General features: G+C 34.7%; 1 protein-coding gene across 3 annotated transcripts in view; it reads left to right on the forward strand.

Annotated features, from left to right (window-relative positions):
- Positions 1 to 8,859, forward strand: part of LOC113226774 (WD repeat and FYVE domain-containing protein 3) — a 67,785-nt gene extending 58,926 nt beyond the window's left edge. For 2 of the 3 annotated variants that reach the window (XM_026459512.1, XM_026459511.1), the window contains 5 exons: positions 926 to 1,222; positions 1,938 to 2,141; positions 2,363 to 2,520; positions 6,128 to 6,235; positions 8,057 to 8,859. In XM_026459512.1, coding sequence (XP_026315297.1) covers positions 926 to 1,222; positions 1,938 to 2,141; positions 2,363 to 2,520; positions 6,128 to 6,235; positions 8,057 to 8,221 — 932 coding nt within the window. In that variant the 3' untranslated portion in view covers positions 8,222 to 8,859. Of the gene's footprint in view, positions 1 to 925; positions 1,223 to 1,937; positions 2,142 to 2,362; positions 2,521 to 6,127; positions 6,236 to 6,954; positions 7,043 to 8,056 lie in introns of those variants that run through there. The other variant, XM_026459510.1, reaches the window with a different exon arrangement.
- Positions 8,860 to 12,322: the final 3,463 nt, after the last annotated feature.

Raw genomic sequence — 12,322 nt, forward strand, 5'->3', positions numbered from 1 at the left:
GGTTAAGCATGCAAACAGAAAAAGTGCTGAAGCGGGAAATAAAATTGGAGAAAAAGTTCGGTATGACCTACAATTTTATGAGAAATTATAAAGAAAATGAAATGATAGTTTCACTTCTCTTCACTAAGCCGCTAGCCAAGGCAAGGCTTTTAGCATATACGGTTTTACTATAGTTTGAAAAGCTACGGGTGCGTTATCTATCGAATGTATGACTTTCTTTTGATATCGCATTAAGCGTCTGTTTAAACAGATGCGGTTCGTGAATAATAATAATAATAATAATAATAATTTCATTTATTTCAGACCATGTCCATAGTGTGTTAGTTACAAAATCTTATAGCCTATGTTAGTATGAACAATTCAATAATAATAATAATAATAATAATAATAATAAACTACATTAAATTATAAACTAAGCCCCTGGAACCCATATGCACTAGGTTCCAGTGCTTCCAAAAAGCGCAAGCCGGCTGTTCCCAAACTGAATTCAGAAGGCTGTTGGAACCATCACGAAGACGTCGCATCAGGGAGGCTGATCTCTTGCGTATTATCGCACTGAAGGTGTCAGTACGCGCCTCCGCGAACATGCCAGATGCGCTGCAGGAGCGTGGCAATCCCAACAGCATTCTGAACCCGTTATTATATTGTACACGCAGGCAATTATAAAATATATAGTTTTTGCTAGCATCTTTGTTCGTGTTCCAGGTCAAATAAATCCTGTGTATATAAATATGTTTATCTATTCGGAGTGATTGAGTTACAAGCATCTATTTAAACTTTTTTATATTATATAATATTTGTGACTATTTTTGTTCGTCACCAAGACTACACCGTTTAAATTTATTTTTATAAAGACGCTTTACACTTGTAATACTAAATCTTAATTGCATTCATGTGTTCTATAATAATTACACATTCATTACAGCGGGCAATCTTGAAAAATCTGCATCCGAAAGTTCCCTATCAGACGCGGGTGAAACAACAAGTGCCAAAGAAACAGCTCGGAGGCACGACGAGAAAGACATTTGTAGCGACAATGAAGACAGTCAACAATACACCAGTCCTAAGGAAGAACCTATAGACTCCTGTGACGAAGCCAAGCAGGACTATGACAATGATAAGGATTTGGACACGGAGAAGGAAATGCAAAAAAGTAAATTACAAAAGCAAGGGAACGTGGTATTGCGACGAAAGTCTAAAGGAAATCCATTGTATAGAAAAAGTAAGTATTGTCTTGGATTTAATTTCGTCATTCAAAACCTCCATAATATGTGCAGTGATTGAGACCCAGACAATATTATTCCTATGATCACATTAACGTCCAGTATTAATTATAATGGAAGTATCGCATTAAATTTTAGCGATATATGTATATTCAAAGTGACCACAGGCTATCTAATAAAATGCTTTGATAAACCCCGGTTGCCTTTTTCATACAAAACTGAAGGCATATTTGCTTGGACCTGATGAAGTATGTGAATTATATTTAGTATACATTTTAATGTACATTGGTATTTAGCACTTTTCCCATTATAATTAGTTGGGTTTTAGAGGGTTAAAAAAGTTGGATTGATGTGATGAGTCAGAAAAGGAAGTCCTTTTTTAAGTTACTTGGCAAAACGATTTCAGTCTGGGAAATGGGCGATTTTACTCTGAGTAAAATGTACTCTTTAAAAAAAGAGTATATTTTCTTTATTCAGTAAATATTTCCGTAACTGGGCTATCAGCGTAAAAGTAAAAAAAAAAGAAATCTAAATAATTCTAAAATATTTAATTATAATTTTTTTACACATGAAAATAGCATCTAAATGTAAATTAATTATGTACTTCATCATTTAATGTGAAATTGTATACAAAAAATGAAATTTAGTCTATCAGAGTACACCACTTTTGCGCTTATAGACTCAATTGAAACCGACATCCGTTATGTTCGTCAGGTGGTGGCAGTATAGGTGATTCCAGCGAGTCAGGATCCATAGAAACAAACACGGGTTTGTCAACCGAGGCGAGTCAAGAAGGCGGACTGCGAACGAGTAAATCAGATACTAGCCTTACGGACTCGTTCGTGGTTGTTTCCGCGCCCGCGTCACCGGCGCCGCGTCATAAACAGATCGCTAAGGTTGCACCTTCTGCTGAAGTTGGTACGTACTTAAATTTATTCTTTATTCTTATTCATTTGCATTCCATTACATTACAGATGTTTTTGTACATATAATATTGAGATCAAATTATGAACCCTGAACTGGTACAGCAAATATTTATTACAAATAGTTTCTTCATTGTTATTTAATGTTTTTTTCTCACTGGAACACATTTTATTTATTTTTGCTTCGGAACACAATGATATATTTGTGATTATTAGAAACAGGTACAAAATGGAGGCGGCACCTAGTCCTGCGCGGCAAGCTAACAATGCACACGGCGTATGAGCGGCGTGACAATGCATGTCCGGCCTCGGTCACAGCCGTCGCTGCGGCTAAGAGCGGCCGCGGACTCGCCATCGGGGACGCACGAGGACGGGTAAATTATATATAATCCTTTATTTGCATGGTGAAAATAGAAGTTACATTTTAACTGAAGTAACGATAAATTCATCGTATTTAAATCGAATCTCTTTGTTCGTCACATTTCAAACCAGTCCATGGTTCTCAATCATGAACTTCCACGGCGCTGACTAGACGAAAACTGTTTGAAATGTGAAAAATTCCGTCACAAATACATGAGTTATTTGTTAGTTTAGTTAATATGTAGACATATCGATGGCACACGATAGTTTTCTATTTAAAAAATTACTTATTTAAGACAACATAATGAATGAATGAATGAAATATTCTTTATTACACAAAATTACAGATACAGTAATTTAGGTATAAAGATAATAACATAATGTGCAACAGTGGGCCTTATTACTATGTAGCAATTTCTTCCAGGCAAACTTAAGTAGAAATGGGACATTCAAAAGGGGTGCAACCTAAGAATATCATTATAAGTACACTTCATAATAATTACTAACAAACTCATACGTTGATAGAAATATCCATATAAATATTATTAATACATAACAATACGTAAATAATAATATTAAATGCTTAATACTTTAAAAGGAAAAAGAAAAATGAAGTGTAAGTATAGGAAATAAATGAAGATATAGTGAAGAAAAAGACAAGACTTAGGAGTTGAGGAAGTGATTCTTGACACGTTGTTTGAAGGAATTAAGAGAAACAGAACCTTGAATCGATTCAGAGAGAGAATTCCACAGTCTGATCGCAGAAACGGTAAAAGACTTGGAATAAAAATGAGAGGTATGAGAGGGCTGAAATGAATGTTTAGTAAAAGAGTATCAGATGAGCGAAGGGGGCGGCATAGTGTAAAAGACTGGAAAGTAAAGCGATCTTTGAGATAAGGAGGCGTAAAGGGACAGAATAGAATTGAGTAAAGAAGGGAAAGAATATGAAGAATTCTACGCTGGTGGATAAGCAGCCATTTAAGTTATGCACGAAATTGGGAGACATGGTCAAATTTACGAAGTCCGAACATGAACCTTACAAACGTATTTTGGAGCCGTTCCAGTTTATTGAGCACGGTGATTGACAAATCCGGGTAGCAAACATCTGCGTAGTCTAGTATCGAATGGAGAATACTCTGAATATATGAATTTTAGTTTTAGTCGGCAAAAAGTTTTTAAGCCTTCTTAGTGAAAAATCCGCACCAAACACCTTCCTGGTAACCTCAGCAACCTGCGGCTTCGAAATAAAAAAAGACATTTATCAAAAATTACCCCCAAATTACTGACTGTCCAAAAAAGGAATTCGGACACCCTCAAACACCACGTAGGGCAAGGAGTAGACTCCTCCTATACGAGTAGGTCTATACGAGAAGTGAACCAAGTGCTATAATAATGGATTGTGTTTTGGATGAGTTAACTTTTAGGCCAAAGAACTGACTGCATTGACGGATGGATTCCAGGTCCACATTAGTAGCATAAATAGGACGTGGTAAGTCTTGAAGAGATGACTGGGTGTAAATTTGGAGGTCATCAACATATAGATAATAGTGAGTAAGTGTGTAATAGAATTAATAAACAAAGAAAAGAAGAGAGGAGAAATGACGCCACCCTGCGGAACTCCGGCAGAGATATCGCACCACGTAGAGAAAGAATTTTCATTGCGTACATACTGCCGACGTCCACAGTAGCTTCGAAACCAATCAATAATTGCTGGAGATATGTTAAGAGAACCCAATACTTCCAATAATAAGTCGGAGTCATCCATTGAAGGCTAATGCCTTCAATGGATGACTTTGACTGTGTTGATACTCATTGCCTTTAGTAATCTAAAGTCAATGAGTATCAGCACAGTCAATTGTTGATTTTCCATACCCAAACGGATATTATCAGTGATTTTCGTGAGTGCAGTAATCGTACTATGACCAATGTGGAAACCGGACTGGAGAGGATTGAAAAGGTTGTTCCCGTTTAGGAAATTAGTCAACTGATGGTGTACAAGCTTTTCTAGGACTTTCGATAGGAAAGGAAGGATTGAAATAGGACGGTAGTCTGTAGGGGTGCTTGGTTTTTTTTTTGGTAGTAGGATGACGTAAGCGTCTTTCCAGGCAGAGGGAAAAACACAAGTAGAGACAGATTTACTAAGGATTTTGGCAATGACTCGAGTGTGGAGATCGAGGAAAGAAATGATCATATTACGACTAATGCAATCAGTACCTACAGCATTTGAGGCGATAGCTAAAACATTTTTCTTAACACATTCAGTAAATTGATTAAGAAAAAAAGTTGAGTAGTCAGGAGTTAACAATGAAGAAACATATTGCAAGGTATTGTCCTTGACTGAACTGTCAAAGACAGGCACAGATGAAAAATGGTAAGGTTATCGAGGTTCAGATTTAGAGAAGAATTATTACTATGACATTTACCAACTCCAAGCGACTTAAGAAAATTCCAAATTTTGGTGATGGACTTGTGGATATGAAGTCACTGAACGTCCCTGATCAGTGCATTACAGTGATTTCTGACTCGATGATATTTTTTGCAATTCGCAATCATCTGGTTCAACTTTGCAACTGGCTTTCGCACGATTCTTCCATGAAATTTCGAAGGTCACTATTTAGCCATGGGGCAGGAAAGTGCCTGATACGAACAGGTCGAACCTGTGCATGTGTGTTATAAAGTTGAGTGAGTAGCGACGTAAATAACTCGACCTGATCGTCCACCGAACCAACACTATCCACTACCGACCAAGTCCATAGCTCCAAAATTACGTTGCAGAAGAAATTTAGGCTTAGCCTTGGGCACGCGTAGCCTGTACGACAAGTACACAAGATCGTGATAAGAAAAGGCATCGGCTGTGAATTGACCATGCTTGGTGACAAATTCAGGAGAAGAGACAGCTATGAGGTTCAAAAGAGAGGGAGTACAGCTAGGAAAATGTTGCGTAGCGTTAGATGGAAGAATATGTAAGTTTAGGAATTTATAACAGAACGAAGACTACGCGAATGCGAATCACTTTTAAGAAGGCAGGTATTAAAATCACCCATCAAAATGGTATGATCATAGGAAGGAGCAGTCTTCAAGAAGCTTTTCAAGAGCGGAGAAGTAGTCAATCCTTAGAGATGTGCAATAGTATACTACCAGAAGTAGCTTATGATGGCACAAAGTAAATTCCAAAAACAGATGTTCTGCAGTATTGGGTGCAGGGGGTTGAGGTGAAGTACTGAGTATTGCAAAAGAACATAAACACATATTTCGCCAACACAAAAGAAATATGACTTATTAACAACGACGGAAATCATTACCGCCTTCTTTCATCGCGTCTCGTACGAATGCACACGGCGTATGTCATTTTTTTCAAGACGAGAGTGAATAGCCATTATTTAGATGTGCTTGCTACATCGTCGACCTCATCGTCACTTTCCATCAGGTGAGACGGAGGTCAAATGCGCACTTATTTTTATATAAAAGAAAATGTATCATATGCCGATATCGTTTCACTTGAACTGCAAGTACCGCAAATTAACGAATACCGGTACATACTCATGTCATCACAAATTTATTCTTTTCAGAGTCATAAAAAAGTGCTGAAAATTCTACTAAAATGTTGATCTAATTTTTCAGATATTCCGCTGGTCTGCCCCCGATATGTCAAGTTCGTCAGGCGCGAAGGGCGGTCCCGCCGATCATTGGATACGTGATGATACTGCACCATATTGTACTCAATGCCAAGTACGTATATCGATGTTAAAAGCATAATTTATGGCTAGAGTCAAAGATAATAAGCTAAAAAACGTCTTTTCGGTTACCGAAATAAAATTTTGATGTGTCACTCCACAATAGGAGTACTCTATTGACAAATCGGGTATTATATTTAGTATTATCAGATTTTAAATTGCACTAATTCATGAATTATCATTTTTAAATATAGTAGATGCTTTCATTTTTACAAGACATCTTCAATTTACCAATTTACTCTTTTTTTAACTTATTTTATTAATTCACTACATTAATATAATTTACTTTTCCATGCATTTTCCATGTATTTGTTTAACTTTTTCTTTTTGTTTCATTTTCTACAAACGTTTAAAAGTTTACTAGCTAGGAGTTATATTTATTTTTTAAATAAATTATGCTGAAATCATATTTATAAAAGCGGTCGTGTGCATGTAACGACTAAAAGAAGGTAGTTATAATAGTTCGATATAAATAAAATAGTAAGTAAAATGAAATAAGAAGCACTAAGTAGTGCGATATAAATCAAAATGTTGGAAATAATAGTGACCATTGGGTCACCAAAAAGACTTGAATTTCCCTTTCATTAACTATGTGATAATGACCGTAATATCAAATCTAAAATTGTCCATAAGCATATTAGTGTAACTATCTTAATTTCTTTGTATCGTAAATAGTGTTTTGCTTGTGTTAGTCACCCTTATCCTTTGCACTAGATATCCTACAAGAGAAGAGTAACCTTTTTGTCGACAAAGAAATGGACGAGTGGAAACGTGTGTCAGCATCAAAAACATTAAGTTCAGGGTAGGACTTTCATGTAAAAAAAGGCGGGGTTGGTTATAATAAGTGTTGTATGTGCGTCTGTTTGTGTTTAACATGCTTTGTTACTGCATTCTGCTGGGTAAATGCTTTTCCATGTTACTCATCTCACCGTCATGATCATATACTTACAAAAGAATGATGAGAATTCGTTTGTTCAACATTGGACCGCTTCACCAATTCTTTCAAGATTTTCTTTGTCCTGTTGTTCTAAATTGCTTTTATGTGTATATTTCAATTTTAAGCTCGATCGGAAGCTATTTTTCTTATAATGCGATAATGGAAGTTACCATTAATTTCCATTGTACTCCATAGTACTCGTTGCAATGCTACTTTTCTTTTCACTAAATATCAAAACATCGTACATTAATATATTATGTCTCTTTTGAAGTTGGAGTAAAAAGACAGACACAAAAGTGTTGCCCGCTTAGAAGCAGCTAGTCATTACAGTCGATAAATATTCTATCGACTAAATTTTGGTTATGCTTATGCAATAAATAGCCGATTTTTTTTTTCAATTTTCATTTGAATGGTCAATCTTTACAAGGTTACATACATACACTGCATTTAGAACTATGTCTAATAAAAATACGAAGAGGAGACATATTTTAAAGCTGTATGATTTTATTTCAATACTAATAATCAAATCTGCCTGCTCTTGTTAAAATGTATATGAATGAAAATTGATTTCGATACTAATAGGCCAACTGTCAAAATAAGAATGAAGAATACAATTACGCAGTTAGTAATCATAAGAACTTCGTAACATTCACAATTCAGATACATTTATGACAAAATGTAACCTTCTTTCACAATCAGTCGATATAACTGTCGACAACTAGCTATTTAAAATTTTATTAAAACTGGCAATCCTGCAAATGTCATTTTACTTTGGCTTCAAAAAAGACAGACTAAATCATACTTTTTCAACTACAGGACGAAGAAAAAATAAAAAAAATCGAATACTATTTGGGTTTACATTGTTATTACGTATTGCAGGTGCGTTTCACGGCACTAGAGCGGCGCCACCACTGCCGCGAGTGCGGATGCGTATTCTGCGGTCGGTGCTCTCGCTACGAGGCGCCTGTACGTCGTCTACGAGCGTTACGTCCCGTACGCGTGTGCCAGACTTGCTACGACAATATACACGGCAAAAAAGATTAGCTAATGCCCGCCTTGCACAGCGTGACAGCCGCTGCAAAACTTATTACCAAGCAACTCACTCATAAAGTTGCTGACCCTAAATTGCCTTCAAATTAATCGATTATACATCTATGAGGTCGATTTTCGCTGTGCAGAGGCGGCTTTAACAGAAAATAGGACTTTTCTTGAATAACAAACATGTATAAAAATGATGTGTATGAATAAAGAGTCAGTATAAGTATAGCAACCGCCGGTTTAATATGAAAAGTAAGAATGGATGCACGTCGATTGATTTAGAGTACGAAAGAAATCTCCCCGCACGACGTACCATTCCTTTCCTATATGACAGGCGCACCCTGGGCAACAATCAGCGAGCACGTTACCCCGATTGGTAAGGCTCAATGTACATTGCGGCGGAACTGAATGGAAGCGAATTATGGTGAATTGTAACGTACAAACTAGATACGAGCCAAAATCTTCCGCGCTCGCACATTCCGAGGTACATAATAGCAATTGACCATAAAGTTCATTATGCTATGTACGGTCAACAGCACATCAGACTACACATTTTCGTTCGAAGGTCGCCTCCTGTGCAACGGAACAAGATACGTCAATGTGTAGCTTGATGTGCTGGCGTGTGTTCAATATCGTTACAAAAATTCGCTTCCATTCCGTTCCACCGCAATATAAATTGAACGTAAATCCTTTCACCACGATGTTGATCATTGTATGCCATCGATACGATAAGAAGGTTGAATTAGAAATGTAAGTGAAAACTAAAGTCAATGTCTAGAAAACCTCACAATAAGTGCAATTTGTCTACTTGTATGTACTTGAAATTGTATTAGATGCGGCAAAAATACATAGCAGCAAAAACGAAAATTCTTCTCACGTATTAACCTCGTACTTTAATTTTATTTTTCCTTCGTATACTTCATCTGGGTCAATCAGATTACTTATAATTTTAAATTTATTATCTTTCGTATTACTGTCTTTTTCCTTTGCTTCTGTATTAACCATCGTTAGAATGAGTGAATTCAATCGAATGTGATAGCTATCGTTGTATTTCCAGAAATCATAGTATCATTAATTACATGTTGATGCTAATTAATATAATCTAGTCGAGTTTTGTGCGAATGGTTATGTTACGTGCATTGTATAAAAGGATTTTTTCCTTTATATAAAGGGACTGGTTGAAATAATTTATATACACCTAGATTGTGTTTGTACTTCACGCATGATAACCAACAACGTAGTATTTTTTCTGTATATGTTCGTTCGTTAAATAAAATGACAGTAGAATTTTAGTAATTGATCAAAAAAAAAGACAAGAAATGAACTATTTTATGTAAGTTGCAAGTAAAGACAAGATAGAAGTAGCCGAACAAAAAGTTACCTACGATACTACATAATGATAAGTGGTAAATGTTGTGGTATCAAATTATAAATAATTGTTGATAACCATCACGCATCTTAATGGCGTACTAAATAAAGGATTTTTTGTTATGAATTATTAGTTTTGAATATTTTTTATTATTTATACCAAAACAATCAATTGTAATAATATATGGGTTTTTGTGGTGCTTTTAATTTTATAAATTGCTAAATGAAATCAGTATTACCAATCTTATTATGAATTATTTGATTTGTAAAATACCTACTCTATAGATTAGTAACGATTTGTATGTGGAAGATCTCAAAATTAAAATTTTGATATAATATATTATACTACATACATTTTTAAGATGCAGCTATTATTTTAATTTGTGATATAATTTATTTTTAATTAATTAAACTAGGTTTATTTGTGAGTCACACATTGTTGTGAGTCCTCCACTCGTTAATTGGAATTTTATGTGTTATGTGACTAGTCGAAAATGTTTTAGAGTTACAAAAAGCGTAAATGTATTTACCCAGATAGATTACGACAAAAAGCGTAAATGTATTTACCCAGATAGATTACCTTTTATTGTGTAGGAAGTTGGAAAATTATATTAGACGAGCTTGGTGGGACGACTGTTTGCGTTGTGGGCGCTGAATGAGGAGTTCCCGGTAGGAGCAATTTGGGAAATGAACTTCTCTAAATTGGTTCTGGTCTGGGTGTTCTGGGTAGTGCCACGGAATTGTTTCCGTTGCTCTGGTACTCGTGTTACAGGGAAGTCCCTAGTTTGACACAAGGTAATTGATATGGTTGCCTGGCACATTATTATTTCGATTATCGAAATCAATTGTGTAATGCTGTTTATGCTTTTTAGAACTTTAGTTACGTCCACCGCATTAAATAATATAATAAATAATATATCGCACATGTCAACTGTATTATCTCAAATAATAATATCTCATATCTCAAGTAATAATACTGTTATTATCTCAAAATTTCTTTATGTTACCTTTTTAATTTCAAAGCGATAGTCTTGTCCTATCACTTTGAAATTAAATCGTATACGAATGACATACAAATATAGCGAAATTTTGGAGATAAATTATTAATATAACGCAATTTTGACATAAAATATAACGCAAAATTTTGAGATAATACTATGTTAGTTGTCAAGTGCGATATGTATCTTAACATGACATATTGTTTAATATAAATGTTCAGTATATCATGTACAACTTAAGCATTTTAGACATACCATTACACCCACGTATTAAATAAATATATTAATGGAGGTATTTCAAAAATATAAGTAATCTACATATTTGCAGTGATCCATTATTTTATAAAATAGTCTAAATATGGTTGTTCTGTTTATTAATGTGCCTGCTCTATATTTATTTATTTACAGCACAGGGTAAATTGGACTACATTATTTGTGCTTATCGAAAAACAAAATTGAAAACTGCATCAAAACTCAAAAGTCAATATTGTTATAACTTCTAAATATATGTGTCAAGTTAATGTAGTTTTCTATATTTGTAAAGTCGTAGCAGATCATAGAAGTGTATCGAATGACTATGTTTGTAAAATTATGGAATTCAATAAAACAGAGATTTCAAATTGCACGTTAAAATAGCTTCGTTAAATATTGTGGATAGTTTAGCGTCGTAGTGATTAATTATTCAAGTAAATGTTAGTCACCCGAAGTGTAATGTATAGAGCAAATAATTTACAGACAATATTGTATGTTGTTTAGGTAGTACGTAGGCACTGAAGTTTATGCCGTTGACTAATGTACTCATGTATAAATTAATAAAGTGGTACAGCAAACCTGTTGATTGTTTCATTACACAACGCGTGCTCCGAACGGGACCAGTTCGAACTATAAATAAAACACGACGTCAATTGCGAGGTCGAGGTGCGAGGCCACGCAGGTCATGAAATAATAAACAGCATTCAACTAAACATAATATTTATTATTCTTCATAATATTTGAACTCTCATTATCTAAAATATCTACATATATGCGCGGATATTTACATGCCCTCGTCGTAGAAACAAATCACGGTAAAATATACAAAATAACACCCAACAAAAGTTTTCGATACGTTCTCCATATATTAAGTACAATTTGTCCGATTTTTCAATAAATAAGCAAAATACATAAAAACGTTTCACAGAATAGGTATTTACTCAGTACAAGCTATCCTACTACGGTATAATTAATGTACTTTGTATGTAACGGCGATTACCTTTAAAGTTTACAAAATATGGTGCTGATTTACTTTTATGTGCATGCATATAATATTAAAATTATTCTATGACAATCTACATAACGTTATCACAAGTTGTTCGCAACTATTAGTATATAATAAATAAATAATAATATAGATTATCTTAAAATAGCTGTCAAGTGTTACAGGATTTCATCATATAAAATGTGACCATTTGTGTTCACTAACAAATTATCTAATTTACGACCAGTTTGTTTACGTATCTTGTAATACTAACAGTTGCGTCAAACAATACGTGTATATTTACTTATAAATTGATTATAAAGCTGTTACATAGACGACATATGCAACAGCAATGGCAGTAGCCGTGAAACTTTGTTTCTGTTAGTTTTAGTTCCTACAAGTCACAGTACAGATGTTTTTTAGTCTCGTAAAGTGGACAAAGTATTTACGTAGAAATTTCCAACTCATCATAGGATTCGAAATCCATCTGCCAAAGGTGTTACA

The sequence above is a fragment of the Hyposmocoma kahamanoa genome, unplaced genomic scaffold, assembly GCF_003589595.1.
Source record: "Hyposmocoma kahamanoa isolate Upper Pololo Valley unplaced genomic scaffold, ASM358959v1 202, whole genome shotgun sequence".
NCBI lineage: Eukaryota > Metazoa > Arthropoda > Insecta > Lepidoptera > Cosmopterigidae > Hyposmocoma > Hyposmocoma kahamanoa.